The 19,668-nt window shown below is 39.8% G+C and overlaps 1 protein-coding gene across 6 annotated transcripts in view; it reads right to left on the bottom strand.

Moving 5' to 3' along the window:
• The window catches only part of nf1a (neurofibromin 1a), a 145,937-nt gene that overhangs the window by 62,395 nt on the left and 63,874 nt on the right, over positions 1–19,668 (bottom strand). For 4 of the 6 annotated variants that reach the window (XM_030404119.1, XM_030404128.1, XM_030404147.1 and 1 more), the window contains 6 exons: positions 10,598–10,779; positions 10,284–10,495; positions 10,045–10,206; positions 9,824–9,921; positions 8,552–8,687; positions 4,893–4,955 (listed from right to left, as the gene is read on the bottom strand). In XM_030404119.1, the coding sequence (XP_030259979.1) occupies positions 4,893–4,955; positions 8,552–8,687; positions 9,824–9,921; positions 10,045–10,206; positions 10,284–10,495; positions 10,598–10,779 (853 nt within the window). The remainder of the gene's footprint in view (positions 1–4,892; positions 4,956–8,551; positions 8,688–9,823; positions 9,922–10,044; positions 10,207–10,283; positions 10,496–10,597; positions 10,780–19,668) is intronic. The other 2 variants (XM_030404165.1, XM_030404137.1) reach the window with 1 other exon arrangement.

Raw genomic sequence — 19,668 nt, 5'->3', positions numbered from 1 at the left:
CACAGAATATAAAAATATATAATAATTAAATAAATAAATATCAATAAAAAGATATATATGCTAAAACTCAACATAAGTAACTTAGTAAAGAGAATCACTTTTGTTTTAAAACCATGTTTTTTTTCTTTTAAATATCCATGTATGTCTTTTCCTTCTTGCAGTTTTCATTGCTTTCTGATACTGCAGTGGGCACTTTGGACAAAGTTACAGCAGGCCACTGAAAGGCCACTCTGATGAATACAAGAAAAGCCCTACTCTTTGTTCAAACTTTTACAATGGCTGCATCACTTCTTTTTGCAGCATGTTGGTTTTTTCCTCTTCCTCATATTTAAAAGAAAATGGCAGGCTGCTGTTAGGTTCTTGAAAGAGGCAGAAATGGAGATGATTCACTTGGGGCACCACAGACCATTTAATCATCATTACCAAGATGTAATGTAATAATACGTTTTGCCAAAGAGACCAGTGTTTGATGAAGCATACAGCAGGTCAAACTAAACTCAGGCTTAACTCCAATCTTTCTGATCATTGATGTTACTGACCAGTCAGACTTTCTGGTAGCAATGTCACCGCATTCCAAGATCTCAGCGATCTAAGGGGAATACAATGTTATCATAGCTCATAGAGATGATGGACAAAACTACGAAAAATAAGATCCACATTGAAATAAACTGCAATTATTCTTTAATTGACCATCAACTAACCTAATCTAACTACATTGGGCATTTTTTTTTCATTAAGGTGCACCAGCACATAATTTAGGTGAACCCAGTGGTACCCTACAAGTTCTTTCTATTTCTTGAAGATTATCTAAATGATTGTTAACAAGAATAAAAGATACAGATACATTCTTTTCTTTATTCAAGCAGCATAGGCATACAGAAACTCGGTAACCTCAACTGTACATAAAGTTAGAAATAGTTGATGTGTAAAATGCTTGACAAACTGAAATAAATAAACTTGGAACAGTTTAAACTTAGTTTAAAAACTATAGTGGATTTTCCTCTTCTTTAATGTGTATCACTTGTGAAAGCATTTGCAGATTTGTTTTGTTTTTTTGGTGTTATATATTTTTGAACTCTGATCTGCTGAATATCAGGTGAACAATTGTAACTATTAACTATTTAGTCAACTGACAGGTTTTTTGGGTGCATGTGTGACCAAAACACTTGCACCCTGGAGCCCTGCATTAGCATGAATACCACTGGTTATGTGGTGTCACTTTGGCCAAAATGATTCATATGTCGACAGATGCATCTTTAAAAGTCTCTTCCACTCGTATACTCAGTACACAAAAATCTGGTCTTTTTGGGAGGAGTATCACTTCAAGACTGACCTGTAAAGTAATAACAAATTGTTACAAAAATGAAGACCACGAAGAACACCATTCAGAAGGAGCCATGTCCGATAAAGGGAATATTGATATTAACCCACAAAAACACATACAGTATCCAAAATTTGCATGCATGAGCACACACAACCATACATTCACTTTCCAACAAACCAGAGTTCTGCCTTATGGAGTACTTTTCTCTTTTAAAGTGATCATTTCAAGCACATTTTCAGTTTACATAAACTAGACTGAGATGGCATTGTTTTTACTACAGAAGTAGGGAAGGTATTTGATGAGATCATTTGGCAGAATGCATGACCTTTCTACAGCCAAAATCCAACACTGTCAAATCTACAGCACTGACCTAATCTACAGCTGTTGATGACTGCAGATTAGTTAAGTCATTTTTCAGGTTTTCCAAGAAACTGGGAACCCTGCTATATCTTACAAATGAAGCTATGGTATTGACACACATTGCATGGTATTAGTTGTATGACATATATGTTGATTAAGAATGATCGAAACTAAATTACAAATGAAGTTATACTAAAAATCCCAAAGGAAATGTTAACACTTTTGCCATGTTTTCATTAAATGGCAGTAGACTGAATAGCTGCACACAAACAGGAGGCCTCGTAGAAAGAAGTCAAAACATAACTGACTTCATGGGAGTTCTAACTAAAAACAAGATTATCCATGAATACCATTATATCAAGACCATCTCCTGCTGCCTCAAACCTCATTAAATATATGTCAGATCACTTTAATCATTTCTGTTTCATTTAATCATTCATCACTAAAAGGGAATACATAAAACAATAATAGAGATCAAGGGAACACATTTCACCCAAACAATGTATGACACTAGTGGTGATGCTGCCCACTATGACAAGATTAACAGAGAACCTAATTACGATAATGGCTCTATATTAATACTGCGCTACTGTACAGAGAATTAAAAGCAGTGATATTGGAATACTGTTGCTCTCCCACAACACCATTCACTGTAGATCTGTGCAGTCTACAGTACAGTGGTCAGACATATCAATAAAACATGGCACCACTGCTTAAGCGGGAATGAAAAGGAACAGAACAATGTGGTGCACACTTCTTTACAAAATGTCCAAGATGTGGAGACCGCTAAGAGAACAGGCAGAGAGGATGCAAACAACATACTCCTCCAGTTTCATCATTGGATACAATGACCCTGGATTTTTCCATACGGATAAAGATTCTAATTTCAGGATTACTTTAAGGGTCCCTATAAGAGGCAATTTGTGAAATCAAATTGACCAGTTATAGAATTAGAATTTAACAAATTAAAAAAATTAGCTAATAGTATGAAGAAACAACAGTGTTCATGTTATGTCAAAGACGCCTATGTGCTGTGTTGCAGACATGTCCACTGAAATTCTGAAAATCAGCTAGCCCCATCCCATCCTGTCTCATAATACCACACCAATATTTTTACACCTACAGTATTTTCCATACTAAACAGATTAATACAACCGTACACCTTCTGCAAGTTTCTCGCTTTTACCAAGACGTGCTTAAGTGCCTCGTTAACTCACAGTAACAGACGCTCATCATCAACTACATAAAACTCATCAAAACATTCTTGGTCTGTCTCTCCGCAATCACCTCTGGTGTGGTGAAAATAAATCCTCAATTCATTCAGGTCAATTCGGGTAAGACATTAAAGGAGAACTTCGGTCGATTTAAACATGCAGCTTCATTGCTCAAGCTACCCTTGACTTGCCAGTACCGAAGACGCGAACAAATTTGGTCCAGCCATTACAGAGCTCCGTGAACGGAGATGTAGCATTGAACGCTAACAGCATGGGGTCAGAACTTTACACTGTGTTTTAAGCTGTCTTAACATGCTCCACATCTCACACCAAAAGTTATGCAACATCAGCAGACACCTTAGCACACAGCACTGTAGCGTGTATGACTCAAACTGAATAAAAAAGTAGTTAAAATAGTGTGTTTGTGCAAGGAGCTACTTACCTGTTTGTTGACATCCGTGTGTTCCGGTAGCTAGACCAAACTAGCATATCCATCGAGTGTGCACTTAACAGGCTTAACAAGCTATTGTAAGGCTCATGGCTCATGACAGGCTGTAACATGGACATGTACATTATGAACATAAACACGAAAATGCTGGATTACGTTTCCGTCTCCGCCAGTGAGGGAGTAAGTGCACGCTCGACGGATTGACTAGCTTGGTCTGGCTACCGGAAGACACGGATGTCAACAAACAGGTAAGTAGCTCTTGCACAAACACACTGTTTTAACTACTTTTTTATTCAGTTTGAGTCATACACGCTACAGTGCTGTGTGCCAAGGTGTCTGCTGTTGTTGCATAACTTTTGGTGTGAGATGTGGAGCATGTTAAGATGCTTAAAACACAGCGTGAAGTTCTGACCCCATGCTGTTAGCGTTCAATGCTACATCTCCGTTCAAGGAGCTCTGTAATGGTTGGACCAAATTTGTTCGCGTCTTCGGTACTGGCAAGTCAAGGGTAGCTTGAGCAATGAAGCTGCATGTTTAAATCGACCGAAGTTCTCCTTTAAATCATTCCAGCGCTATACGATGGCTGATACAGGTTCCTTCAAGGCTGTGTGTGGCTATGTGTGCTGTAACAGTGGGTTGAGTATAAAGGCAGAAAACTTCAGAAAAAAAATGAGATGAGAGGCCTAATCTGATTTTAGCCAGGCACACTGGCACTTTAACACTGTAATTATATGCTTTAGAAATGAATATCAGTACTGCAGCTTTATAACCAACAAGCATGCATGGAGGTTATTTTAGTATATCTAATTTCATACAACTTTCAAATGGAAGATTTCTGAGGCAAAGTGAGAAATTTGATGGCAAGTCCAATTTAAAATGATGGTCACTAATAATCTAAAGTAAGCGTTTAAGCAAGATGAGGGCAAGTCTGAGTGCGAGTGACATGGCTCTGAGGGATGGGACTGGAAACAAATTTGAATTTAGAAAATCACACTCTTAAATTAGAACATTGCTCATCATGTATGGTGGGAGAAAGGACCATACAGCTGAAGAATCCAACCCATAACAAAGGGAGGCAAGTTTATCAGAATATTTCATCTAAAGACCATTCATGTCCTTTATCAAGCCATGTTTGCTGGGCAGGTGAGGCGTGCAGGTTTGTGTGTGTGAGAGGAAGATCTATTAAACTGATTCAAATAAGATGGGGAAACATGATTTGAGTGCAGATGAAATGTTCTGAGAAAATGTCTCCAGAAATGCAAACGGAGAGTCCAGTAAGAAAAGAGAGAATGTCACAGTTTCCTGAGAACTGTTAATTGAAAATACATCAGATGGTGCCAATATTAGTACAATGATTTTAAGAGAGGGTTTTACACAAAGCTGAATATGAAGAAAAGAAAAAAACATTTCCAGAGAAACACCAAATTAAAACCAACTTTTTAAAAATGAAGAAATGAAAAAATCAAATGAATAAATGCAAAAAAGGCTTCTTTTTTTTGCTTTAGGGGGAAAAGTGTCTGAGGGAAAGGAGATTCTCCAAACTTACTGCTTTTTTGTTTTCCTTTTTTTCTTTTACTGTTGCTTTATTCAGTAGAGAGTGGCAAGTAGCCTACAGAACAGAGATGAGCACAATCATGGTCACAGCACCAGCTATACACAAACACACACACACACACACACACACACACACACCCACACACAAAACTCTACATCTCCTCTCCCCCCCAAAAAAGACACACACACCCACACACACACACACCCCTAACCCTTCAAGGGACACACACACTCAATCTAGTAAAACAGAAAAATCAAAACTGCATTACAACAGTGTTCATCACTGCTCAGGGGACTTAAAGCGTGTCAATGCATGCGCTGGTGTGGTTTGACTTCAGCAGACTGTATTAGTGTAAATTTTTGTTTTGGTGTGTGTATGTGTGTGCGTGTGTGTGGGTGTGCACACACACAGATGCAAAAAAAGGTCATCTAAGAGGTCAACAAATGGAAAATACTAAATCTAGAATAAAAAACCCAGACCACTTTTAATGGGTGTGAGTATGAAGCAGTCTGTATTAGTAAAACAATTTAACATATTAACCATAAAGAGCATTCATTGTGTTGAGTGTAAGTAGACAGAGCTGTGGAGCTTTCTATTTCATTGTAATAAAGGCGAGGTGGCAGCAGCAGTAGTGTGAAGCTGCTTTTCATTCAGGAGGAAAGGACAGTCAAACTCAGTGTTCAGTAAAAGAAAAAGAAAAAGAAAAAAAGGAAAGAAAAAGAGGAAATGTGTTTAGGGTTGACTAGAATCTTATCTGATGATACAGGCCATTCTCTTTTCATCTTCCCATGCTGTGATCACACCTAATCAGTTGTTAGTTTTCGGCATGGACGGTAGGAACATGTCCTTGCCAAACCTTTGAGCTGACACACTCATCTGAGACCACCTTATAATTTTACCTACATACTCCATACAACTCATCCAGCGTCATTCAAGTCTCTGAAAGCCCTGAGATCCGAAACTGATTTGAAAAGTTGTTATTTAAACGCATTATTTACAGCTCGTGCAACCACTTCAGACGGGATGGGCACTAATGCTTTCAACTTAGCAGCTATGGTAAAGATTTATAAAAGTGTATAAATAACCTCTTTTTAAAATCAATTTAGGATTTCAGGGCTTCCTGAGACTTGGAATTTTACCAGGGGGTTTCCAACAACATGGAGGTGAATAGATAATGGCTGAATTTGTATTTTTAGTTGGACTGTTCCTTCCATTGGAAAGTTGCATACAGACCTGCCAGGGTGACTGATCTCTGCAAAAACGAATGTCATTTGGATGGATAGAGCAAGAAATGAGAGATACCTGACCTGATCTGGCAACCCTCTGGCCAAATTCTCTGTCTGTGAGATGAATGTGCATCAGCAGAGTGGAAGCAGATGGTATTCATAATAATTGAAAGGATCCAAACATCAAAGACTAAAATAATGCCATCTTCAACATTGTCACATTTCAGTCTTGAAGTGTTGGCTCATTTGTGCTCATCAGGGAACTTAATATTGTCGGTGAAAATGCCCCAGTAAGCAACAGATGGAGGACATAATGGAGGATGTTCTTTTGTAAAATATCTAGTGTCTGAAGAAAAAACAAACCTACGCACTGAACCATTCACGGCCACTTTGGGTTTCATTTGTGAAGCAAATGTAAGTCACTGCTATGCCAGTATTGAATGTATGTGCGGAATTCTTTGTGAAAAAACGGACTAATGATATATACTAACAGATATAAAGCAGATATGTTCTGCTCTGATATCTTCTACCAGGGAGCACCCTATTAGGGTTAAGGCACCACAGCGACAGGAAATGATCTAGTGCATGTTGTTCCTGTATCCCTCTCTCCTGTTATTTTCCTGTCACAAAAGAATCATAACTTGCAGGCATCTGATAGTGATTAGCTGACATGGCAGGAAAGAGTGCAGATTTGCATATGATTTTTCAACAGAGTGGAGTCTCGGTTTACAACGGTAATGCACAGGATTAGGTGTGATCACAGTTTTGATATTTTTCAGCAACACGTGTCTGACAGGGGAATCACTGCAGTGCAGTCTTGGAGAATGCACCCCAATATCCTATAAAGCCTGCATCAGAGCCTGCCTTACTCTATCAGAACATGTTTTGTTTCATCCAGAGCTGAATTTCACTAGCTTCTGCCATCAACAGTAGGCCCCCTCTCTGCTGGATTTTAATAGGGGATCTCAATCTGGATAGGTTACTTCAAGTATGCGAATTAGCACCTCTGCGATTTGGGGTCGTAATTTTTTTCTCAAACTGCTGTCAGACAACTGAACAATTATAACATTTGATAGCTGCTCATAACATCTTTAATAACAGTAAACAACTGAGTTGGGAGATCAGCTATATTGACATTTTAAAAGATGACATGAAAAGTTATGAGGAACCAAAGAATTGTATATGCTACCAGCTGTTGGAAAGCGAAAATCCATTTCTTATCTAATCAATAACTTATTTCTTTACTCCACACATGGAAAGTGTGTTCTTATTCTTATTAAGTTCTGCAGAATAACCAATGAGAGATCAAAGATGTGTGAAGTCATTTTGGTAAAATGTTTCTTTTTTGGTGTTGCACTTTGTAGACAGTCCCTGCACGCTCACCTGGCCACAACTGCACTTTAAGACCAACGTAGTCTGGTCAGCTTGTTTGGATAAAAATAAGGTTGTAGCTTGTGGTTTATTATGAATGACTGAGGCACTGTTTGTGTTTTCACAATGGTTTGCTCGTAAGTTATTGATCCTGGAAGTTAAAATCTTTGAATATCATTCCAACTTTATCGAAGTTGACAACAAATCAAGGAGATAATGTCAGTAAACAAAAGCAAAATACAGACTTTGCTTATCCCGCAGGAATGCTCCACATAAAACACAGATGTGAGGTGGTGCTCGTCACATCACATGAGGTCCCCTTAAAATACTAGTCTCATGCAAGCTTTAATCTTATATCACAGTAAAATTAGTATATTTTAGGTAATGGACTGACATGATGATGGGCATTTAACTGAAAAAAAAAGACATTTTATGGACCAAATTATCAATTACTTTAAACAATACTTGTCAGCTTAGTGGTTAATGAAAATCATTCTTAGCTGCAGCTCCTTTCTGCTGCCCGGGCCTATTGGATGGGTTTTCTGGTCCAGCTGGAAAGCTGCTCTTCTAGCACACTACAGTAAGGTCAGTAAAAAAATTATTGTCATGATGGCAAAAGCTAGGAAAAGGAGCTGCTGTTTTGGGGTCACATACAAGTTTATTGTCTCATGGTGCCTTGTTGGTTTTCTGCTCTGACTTATCTTAAATGCTGAGGAGGAAACACTGAGCATGTGGAGCTTTCGGAATATGAAAATGATTAAACAGAAAGGTCTCGATTCATTGGTCCAGCAGAATGTATATAGTTAAAAGGTATGTACAGCTGTGCACGGATGCGTGTAATGTAGTCAGCAGCGAGTGGAGCAGCATCAGGAGACCTCATAGTGGAGAGGCAAGAGCTTGAAATGCGCAAGTGACACTGCACACGCACGCACACGCGCACACACACACACACACACACACACACACACACACACACACACACACACACAGGTAAGAGCAGAGAGGCTGGGTGAGCAGCTGGGGGCCATGGTGGATTGAGACAGTAGGGTCTACCTGGTAAAGACAGTGGCAGACACTGCGAAGCTGGGGGGGGAACTCGCTGGAGGAACCAATGATGGCCTGGAAGAACCGCTCGGTGATCTGCAGCAAGTTCCTCTGGTTCTCCTCCAGGTTCTCACCTTGTTCCAGCCTAACAAACAAACAAGGAGCTCCTGTCAGCGAGGCTTTTAATTATTGTGCTAAGAGGTGCAATGTGCAATAGCCCAGGACAAAAACTTCTAACAAGTAGTCTTAAAAAACATTCTCACTTGTAAGTGAAACAATGTTAGTAACAAGTATGACTTCATAAAGTCAGAGATTCTTCAGTGCTAACTACAACCAAGTCAACACCACTGTAGAAGATAATCATTTTGCTGTAATTACTTTTCTGTTCTGTTTTCTTTGCATGATTTGGTGTCTTCCCTTCTACATGAGAATGAGCTCAGTTACGTTGTGCGTCACTGTCGTCACGTTTTTACACGACAAATGCGACCGGAAACAGTTGTGACAGAAGAGGAAACAACAATAAACCCAGTGTGAAAGATGTCACTGCAAAGGATAAATTGTTTTGACAATCATCACAACCCTCGCAACATGATTCGTTTCACTGTCATAATTTGAACCATTCAATCCAGTAACATTTGGTAAGGAATTTTGAAGAGCTGCACGATTAAATCATTTTATCCCACTTCAAGTTGGCCGGCTCGGATGGTGATCCAGGTATTTTCATACCCAGGAAGTTGAGCTTTTAGGCTTCAAAACACCACTGAGCAGCTTTCATAGGAATGAAAGGGGCTCTACCTCCAACACTGTGTCCAGTTATAAAATGTCCTTCATGTATGACATCCTAAATTCCTTCCTTATGTATGTGCCACCACTGGATGTTGATAACGTGCCATCACACTCGGAGGTATTTGGCGTATTCACTTGGGTCTTAATTTAGATCAAAGCCGAGCCAAAGTGATAAAAACCTGTGTCTACTGCGGAGTCAATCGGGCCGGGTGTACATGCAGATTTTACACATTCCAACTGCACACAAGAGACTGATCGTAGCAGCATCCCTGTTGTGAACTTCTGTCTCGACTGGTCACTGAATAAAACTCATCTGAGCCATCCACAAAATTGGACCTGAAGGATAATTTTCTTCTACACTACCATCAGGCATTTAAGAGGAACTCTGCTGATTTTTGACTGGCTTTACATCACTACAGTGTGGGAAGGATATGCAAATGGGAAATGTTAAAACCTCAATTTCTTCTGCATCCGGCCAAAGTTGCAGGTACTTACCTAGTGGGATCCACCTCAAAGCTGATGTGTTCAGGGGTAGTGATGACCCCTCTTAATAAAGGCTCCAGTAGCTTTTGTAAGTATGCCGCACCATATACCTGACATAAAACAACAGATTAGTTTTTTATACAAAAACAATATGTATTTTTAGGGAGATGACTCATGCCAGACGTAGGCATTTCTAATACAGTACATGGCTGGAGTTGTGGTGTGATTTCTACCTTGAAACAGAAGGTCATTATTTTGCTGGCCAGGCTGTTTCCTCTGAAGAGAGTCTGCATGGAGTCAGCCAGCTCCACCTCTTTAGAGAACATGTTCCACAGCAGCTGGTAAAGTAGGTGGCGTGAGTCAAACAGTGTCACCAGGACTCGGGCTAGCTCATCCTGGAAATACAACAGACATATAGATAAGCATTATGCCCATTGTCAAAGTAATTATTGAATCAAGAGGAGATACACACCCACTGGGACCCTGGAACCACATTAGCCAGTGCCATGGCGATGGGCAGCTCTCCCTGGTCTCCCATCATGGTGACTAGCTCCACAAGCCTCTCAAAGCGATCAGCCAGAACGGTCTCTGCCAGTGTGTCAAACTCTGTTCCCTGCTGCAGGATCTTGGTCAGCACTTCCATGAAGGTGGCTCGAGTCTGCAGGTCCTTGTGGTAACCCAGACCTGGGAAGGAAGAAATGGACACTGGTAGTCATGGGAAAACTCTGATATGTAGAAGGCAACATTTCTTTAAATGCTGCAACTTCTAAGTTGTGGCTGGCTTACCGATAGAGTGCATGAGACCACTGTCTACGTTAGCATTGAGCAGGTTGGACATGGCCAGTACGGTGCAGTGGCGAAGGGAGGCCAGGCGACGGGACATTCCTCTCTTTCGTCCCCCCACTGCTTGGCCCTCATCCTCAACCTCACTGCAGTCATTCAGTAGGTTCATGAACAGGGTGAAGTACCTGCAAACCACCACAAACAATAGCTGATTTCCTATTAAAATCTTCTATTAAAATGCAAAGTTTGTCCTACACTTTTGTAATGCCTGTGGTTTGAAATCAGAAAGTACCCATTAAACTCACTACCAATATGTCCTGGGAGGGCACCTTTGAAAAACACGTCCCGTCATCACTCAGTCCCCACAAAGTGGACCAACAGGAAAAGAGACTTGGTCTCAGTCCTCTATCTATTCACATTTAGTTCCTGTGAAGCTCCCGCAGACCTTTACTGCTTTCACTTATGTACTTCTCACTGATGACTGCTGCTTTGTGTATCCACACTAGCTGTTCATATTAACTTTGATTTTATTTTTTATGTTGACCTCCTTGACCCCAATCAGTCAGGCTTCAGGACTGCTTACTCCACTGAGATGGTCCTCCTCACAGTGACTGAGTCATCCCGTGCAGCCAGAGCCACCTCATAATTTCTAAGGAAAACCAAGTCATGGTTTATTCTCAAACCCAGATTATTCTCAGATTATAATCGGTTGATTAATTCAGATGTCAGATTATTCAGTCGGACCCTATTTGTTTCAATGGCACCTGTCTGTGGTGGGATATATTAGGCAGCAACTGTTCATTTAGTCCTCCAAGCTGATGTGTCGGTAGCAGTAAAAATGGGCAAGTGTAAGGATCTGAGTGCCTAGCCCAGCTAGGGGACTAGGTCGACACATCTCCAAAACGACAGGTCTTGTAGGGTTTTCCCGGTCTGCAGTGGTTGGTACCGACCAAAACTGGTCTAAGGAATTGCAACCAGTGAACCACCAACAGGGTCATGGACACCAAAGTCTCACTGATATCCATGTGGTGAGCGAAGGTAGCCCGTGTTGTCCAATAACACAGAGGAGCAACAGAACCACAAATAGCTGAAAATAAATGAATGTTGGTTCTGAGAGAAAGGTGTCGGGACACACAGTTGGTGAGATATGAATGTAAAAAGAGAACTTTGGATGAAAAGATTAACCCAGATTCTCTCAAACATGTGTGGCACTTTCAATTAATATGAATAAGGGAAACTTGAAATTAAGTTGAGTAAAAGTAAAATTAAGTTGAGTAAAAGTAAAATTAACTTGACGTTGAGTGGGATAATGGTGGATAGGAATCCTAAGAAAGTTACGTTAAGAGATGCCCCAGCCACATTTACTAGGACAAAGATCAATCAATAAAGACTATGTAATGTAATGTAATATGCAAAAACTGCTAGAAGTACAGTACATGGACAACACCACCCTGATCTCCTTGTTGAGAAAGCGGATAATGTTAGTCCATCGCTGGTTTTGGTTGCAAGGACCTCCGCAAGTACATCCTGGCCAAAAATGATTGTACAATGTACATGTACAATGATGTATGAAATACAGAGCAGAAAAGCAAAGCTCTTTATGAGACAAAAGAAATAATGGAGGATGCACTCCTGGCTGCAGAGGGAATTGCGCTCACCTGGCCAAAAAGTCCTATGAGACAATCACTACCCATTTTACTGATGACAGGCACTCCTACATGATAAAAACAAGGGGGATGGCACGAGACCAGTGCACTAACTGCTCAGAGAAGTGCACCCACCTCCATGCATGCTGATCAGTTGCTGTTCCTGAAGAAGAACATGCATTTTTGAGGATGAATTGAAATGTGCTCAGATTTACATAAAAGTTAATTCAAAGCACTGAAATGTTCCAGATTTATCTGAAACAAGTTGATAAGCAGGAAAATGTTTCAAGATATACATTTAAACAAGTTTGTCATGCTTCAAAAAGATTAAGCACTTAAATATGTCATGGTTTACTTAAAAGATGAGTTCATTCAGCTTCTAAAAAGTATAAGCATAAAATGTGTACAGGTTTATATACACACAAGTTTGATTTGCTTATATATCTTATTGCTTGTTTTTATGTGTGCATTTTATAAAGAAATGGGTATTTATGACACTAATTTGTTTTCATAGTTGTTCTATTGCTCTGCACATGTAATTTACGGACTGAAAAACTTGTTCTGCTGTGGAACTGTGCTGTTTTTTTTTCTGTTAATAAACATATATAATTGTTTGCCATTGTCTGTGCAAGTCAATTCTAATGTGGAGAACCGATGGATCTGTGTAAAGAATTCACTGCTTCAGAATATGAGATTGAATCTCCTACATATTATTATATGCCGTATCGTGATATAATCAGTATCATTGGCCATGTATCACATATTGTATCATGAGGTACCATGTGATTCCCAATCCTAGTTAAGATGGTGAAATGATGACTGTAATATTAATGTAGTGTAACGTAACAACACGGGACATTTCCAACATGCAAATAGGTGGTTTCTCTTGCGTAACGGTGGCAATGCTTGAATTATCATAACATTATTTGCCATTTATCTGATGGAAAGAAATAAGCATTTACGCTCACAATTCATTTAAAACTTCATGCTGTCAGTCAGGTCACCAATAAAAAAGAACACTGCTTAATTATCTCAACACTACTTTATGGGCTAAAATTAGCAACGTGTGCTCTTTACTTCCCAGTCTGCATTGATATAAGAGGAGCAGTACTTCACTGCTGCACAATTTTCAAAGAGAGTAATACACCACTAAAATACATTAAAAAAATGCAGGACTATCATGTACAAGCCAGTTAGTAACGAAACACCAGCAAAGTAGAGATGTTTTTTTTTCTTCTGCCTATTATAAAGAAAAAGACCATAATACATTCTCATAACTCTCTATGGAAATCAAACTCCATGTAGAAAGATAGGACTGTCAGTAGCTGTACTGCATGGTGCCTCCGGCTAATCAATGAGAAATGACGCTACCTCCAAGCAGGATGTCAAGATGCTGATCAATTAGCAATATAAATGATCACACTATAACGTGAACATTTTTACTTTAATATAACATAAATGATGACATTTTAACCTGAAACTTTATACTTTATTTCCTTGTGTGGTTTCATAGTTTCCACCAAGCACCAACCTCTAGGGCTGAAAAAAAGAAGCCCATGCAGAAGTACCAAAAACTGCAGTTCTGCAAATGGCACCCCCCCCCCCATCTGTATCAACGGAACAGAGGTTGAGTGTGTCACCAGCTTCAAGTTTCTGGGTGTGCACATTTCCGAGGACCTCTCATGGACCCTCAGCACCACCACTCTGATCAAGAAGTCTCACCAGCGTCTCTTCTTCCTGAGGAGACCAGAGAAGGTCCATCCGTCGCCTCAGATTCTGGTGAACTTCTACCGTTGCACCATCGAGAGAATCGTTACCAACTGTGTCACAGTTTGGTATGGCAACTGCTTTGTGTCTGACCAGAAAGCACTGCAGAGGGTGGTGAAAACTGCCTAACGCATCACCAGTACCTCACTCCCCTCCATCGAGGCTCACCCTAGTGAACTCCACACCACGGTGACGTTCCCACCGGACTCCTTCCCCCACCCCACCCAGAAACTGCACTACTCATGACTGTTTTGCTCTTCATCTATACCCCACATTTAGTACTGCCAATTACACTTATACTGTACAAACTGTATCTTCATTTAGTACTGCCAGTAATATTTATACACCGTACACACTGTACCTAGACCTACTTACACTCTATTTATATACTGTACATAACTGCACAATTTATACTGTTCATACTTTGCACTTTACTGCTTTTTTTCACTTCTGTATGGATGCTAGCTTCATTTCGTTGTCTCTGTACTTGTATTGTGCACAATGACAATAAAGTTGAATTTAATCTGATCATCCAAAAAAATTCTTACCAGTCTGCTCTGCTTCACCTCAGCTAATTGCAGCCACTGAACTGGAGTCAGGCACTGCCAAAATGGCTACAGACATCACAGGTGCTCTATTCACTTTCTTATACAGTCAATAGGGATGTCCCGATCAGTTTTTTTTTACCCCTATCCCGATCCGAGTCCTTTAATATTTAGGATCTGCTGATACCGAGTCCCGATCCAATACTTAGCCTTAACTAATATTTCCCTGGATAATACAGCTGCATTAAGAAATAAAGTACCTGCATCCAAGCTGTTCCTTAATAGGTTTTTTTATTTTGTTGAAACAAAGTATGTACTTTCATATGGCTCTTTCTTATTCTGCATATGCTATTGCAACACTGGCCTCCACCTTCCTTGTGTTAGCAGGTGAGTCTGTGACGCTGCACTGTGACAGCAGACCCTCGTGTACAGCCAGCTGAAGTGTGTGTGAGACGTAGCCCACGCTTGGTAGCTCCATATCATCCATTGCTTTTTTCATATTTTTTATGTTGTCACATAAAATGACGTGGACACGTTGCTTGTCTATTTCAAATGTGTTCAGCATCTCCTCGATTGCCTGTTTTACATGCTCTGCTGTATGAGACCCACGGAACGAGTGTGCATACCGGCACGTTGTAACCGAAAGTGGAGTTAATGTAATGCAGAGATGGTAGGGCATACCGGGGATTCAAAAACTCCAGGTGACGAAGAAAACCCTGATCCTCTACCACGGAAATAGCTGGTTAACCAGAGCAATTAATTTGATGACCCTCTCTGTAATATTTGTGCACATGTTGCTGTCTCGAGGATGTTTCTCTGTCCTTTTGAAAGTATCCGCGACTGTTTGCTGCTTCGGTGTCCTTGCCTGTACTCTCGAGTGAACACGTTGTATTCTTTGAGTGTTTGTTTTGTATATGTCATACCGTTGGACTGCTTTCGCTTTCTAAGTTATTTCCACACTGCAGACATTGTATCCACAGGTTTGCCAGAGTAACGCTACGCGCGCATCTGCGTTCTGCCACAAATTGTGCTCTGACATTTAAAAAAAAAATAAAAAATCTGGCTTGGGTCCACGTTCAAAATCGCCGATTCCGATCAGCAGAAAATGCCCGGATTGGGACATCCCTAACAGTCAATGTTTTCCACACATGAACACTTTAGTTTTTGTAAAATTCAGATACATTCACATTGTTAGGGTTGTCAGTCTGTCTTGCTCATTGCTGACACAAACGCACAGTGTATACAAGCTGCATGTATGATTATTTTTATTTTTTTACTTTTTATTTATTTTGCATTTTTCCTTTTTTTCCACAAACAAAATCAAGTGCACAGCAATGCAATCTCCAACCTGGCGAGGAGAAAACTAAAAAAAAAGAAAAAAAAGAAAAAAGGGGGATGTGAAGGTGGGGCACACCACTCTTGTTGCAGCTTTTATCACTGTCCATTAGGTCTGTTGAGTGTTTGACCAAACTACATGCCAAGATCAGTAGTTTGAAAAGATACAAGTCTTTCTTTTGAATAGTACCTTCTGGAATCAAGCCCAGGTACAGTATCCGGGGATCCCTGGGTATCCTGTAGGAAAAGATCTCTTCCAGAATCTGAACTACTCTGTCCCAGAACTCCTGCAATTTTACACATGACCAAAATACATGCGTGTGATTGGCACTCATCTGCCCACATTGTCTCCAGCATTGCTGCTGTTCACCTATTTGTTTATTTTTGATGTGTGCTGTAATGAAGAAGCAAATTACATTCTTCTATCCAAACTCCCTCCATCTTTTAGAGCTGGTGGAAGTTTGTTGAGTTCTACACATAGGATGCCAATCACTCTCCGACAGTTTAATGTTCAGTTCTAGCTCCCATTTCCACTTCATAATGAGTTCCTTCCATTTCGTTTTTGTAGACCTCTATACAATTTAGAGACAATCTTTACAGGTGTACGTTTATATGCATTAGTAAACATTTCAATCACTTTGTTTCCTTCTGCTGAAACTCCTCTTTTGATTTCTGTCTAACAGAAATGTCTTAGCTGTAAGTATCTAAACAGGTCACCGTTATCTCAATCAAATTCTCATTTGAGTTTTTCAAAAGATTTGAAAGTTTTTCCCTCCAAGAGTGTACACATCGCTGTAATCCCCTTTTCTCTCCACCTTGCAAATGTGATGTCAGTTTCTCCAGGACTAAACTGAGATGTTTAGGAAGGCCAAATTAGAAGTTTACTGTCTCCTTCTAGTTTATATTTTTTTTTAACTATCTCCTATCAATTTTTCAATGCATCCTCCAAGATTAAATTTTCTCCCTTGTGGTCTGTGTGTTCTTTTCCACCTAACCTGGTTTGAGGTCGATAATTAACCATATTTTATTCAATGTCTTTCCACCTAGCTTGGTACTCTGGAGAACACCAGTAGATGAAGTATCTCATTTGGGCAGCATAATAGTATTCCCCTAGATTTGGTATTGCAAGGCCTCCATAGTTTTTGTCAATTTGAAGTGTTTTAAATCTTACCCTTTGTCTTGCTCCAGCCCAGATAAACCTTGATAACTGTTTGTCCCACACTGAAAACTGTGAATCTGGGATTCTGACAGGTAATGATAAAAAAAGGTACAGCAGCCTTGGCAGCACGTTCATTTTCACTGCCTCGATCTTTGAACTAAAGTCTAACCCAAGTGTGGACCACTTTTTAATATCTCCCTGTATCTTATCATTTATTATTTTGTAGCTTATTTCGTATATTTTATCAAGTTTCTGACAAATCAACACTCCCAATATTTTAATGATTTTGCTTCCCACTTCACTTTATATTTCAGTCTTATATCTTTACTTGGTGTGTAATTAAAAGGGAGTATTTGTGTCTTAGTTATGTTCAATCTATAACCTGATTTTTGGCCATACTCGTCTAAAGTCGCCATGAGTTTAGAGACTGTTAAATAAGGATTTTGAAGATAGATAATGATGTCGTCCGCAAAGAGTCCTATTAGATGGTCCTCATTTGCTATGCTGATTCCTCTCAACTCTTTATTTTGTCTTATCCTCTGTGCTAGGGGCTCTATGAATATTGCAAAAAGTGCGGGGCTAAGACAGCATCCCCGGCGGATGCCTTTAAATAGCTTAAAACTACCTATCAAATGGCCACCGATTTTTAGTCTAGCAGTTGGGTCTCTGTCTCGGTCTCCTTTTATAAACCCTGTCTGATCTTCGTTAATTAAGTTGGGCAGGAGATGCTCAAATCTTTTAGTGAGAAAAGATGTAACTAAGATATGGAGCAATTAAATTATCATTTTGAAATTTTCCTATGGAAGGGAGGTCTAATAATGACAAATATTGTATGATGTTTTCTTCATCTACAATCTTGGGCTGCGAGTATAGAGTTTCATAGTAATTTTGGAAGGTTCTATGGATTTCATCTGGCTCATAAGTTATTCTGTTGGTTATAGGGTCTCTTATTTCATGTACTGTATTATTCATATGTTGAGCCCTAAGGCGTTTTGCTAGAATTGTTGTTGCTTTTGGGCCTGACTCGTGAAAGCTTTGTTTAGTGAATCTGAGTTTCTCTTCCAATTCATCGTTCAGAATGTTATTTATTTGATCTTTTAATTCTTTAATCTGGTTTTTCAACAATTTTTTGGTTGTTGCTTCTCTACTTTTCTCAGTGTTTTCTCTAGTTCATCATATTTTAATCTCTTCAACTTTTTAAGATAAGCTGTTCTTGAAATTAGTTTCCCTCTCATTATTGCTTTTACTGTGTCCCATATAATGGTCGGGTCCACTTGACCAGTCATATTATGTTTTATACATTTGTCAGTTTCTTTCTTAATCTCCTTAACAACGGTTTCCTTGTTTAGAACACTGATAGTTAGTCTCCACAGTGTACTCTTCTGTCTGTCATTCAGATGGATAGTTAAATAAATTACATTGTGGTCTGATATATCTGCTGTTCCTATGGAACATTCCCTCACCCTGTGTTTATCTGTAACGTTCATCAAAAAGAAGTCTATTTTGGAATGAGTAGCTGAGTAGTGGGAATAGTCTTTTTTCAGACGCATGAAGGTTCCTCCAGACATCAAACAAACCTGTCTCTCGAATTAGCAAGTTGAGATCTCTTGACTTAAGCCAACTATGTCTTTTTGTACTTGTTGTGTCTATAGAGTAGTTCAGAACTGTGTTCCAGTCCTCTGCAAAGACTAATACTCCTTCATCTTCAGAGGTTAAAGTGCAGAATAAAGACTTAAAGAATTTTCTATTGCTCTCTGGAGGTGCATATATATTAGCAAATGTGACAAGGATGTTATCAATCCTTCCTTTGATAATTATATATCTACCCTGTGTATCACTCTTTTCCACGATTAATTCAAAATTGAGACTGTTGGAAATCAGCGTAGCCAAAGCTCTTTTCCGGCTGTTTTCACATGAACTAAAAAAAAGAGTTTAAATACCCAAACTTTTTCAACTTCTCGTGTTCGTTTTTGGACATATGAGTCTCTTGGAGAAATATGATTTTCAAGTACCTTACTTCTCTTTACAGGGTTACTCAAGCCATTCACATTTAAGGAAGCACATTTCAGACTATATGACCCTATCATGTACACTCCTCAAAGCGAGCAAGTTAGGGCCCCCACAAAACAAACTCCTAACATGAACTGCAACTAAAAAACACAAACATGAACTATAACAGACCTCCAAAAATGAGAGGAGATCTTGGACCCCCTCAACTGTGACCCCGTTGGTGGGTCGAGGGAGAAGCCTCTCACTCCGAGAGGGCCCAATGTTAAGGGTGGTTAATCAGTCAAAAAACAGTAACTGTAATATAAAAAACTGAAGCCGCCCCTCCCAGGCATTTGATGCTCTGTGTAGAGCTTAAAAAGAAAAGAAACACATCAGAGTCTTGAATTTAAAGTTTTCATGCTGGATAATGCCATTTAAGACCATGTTCATGAATCCTCGGTATGTCCTCTATGCAACCCCTTGAGTTTTTCCTTTGCTCTCCGAGCCGCGGCGGCCCCCTTCTCCCAGCGCCCAGCTGCTTGTCGCCATCCCAACCGCTCCAAAAGCCATCTCTCCTTCGGTTGACTCTGGTTCTTCCACAGTTCCACAGCTTCTTCAGCTCTCTCTGTGCCT

This window comes from Sparus aurata, chromosome 2, assembly GCF_900880675.1.
Source record: "Sparus aurata chromosome 2, fSpaAur1.1, whole genome shotgun sequence".
NCBI classification, from domain to species: domain Eukaryota; kingdom Metazoa; phylum Chordata; class Actinopteri; order Spariformes; family Sparidae; genus Sparus; species Sparus aurata.
The sequence above is the reverse complement of the archived record's forward strand: the minus strand, read 5'-3'. Positions and strand labels throughout refer to the sequence as shown.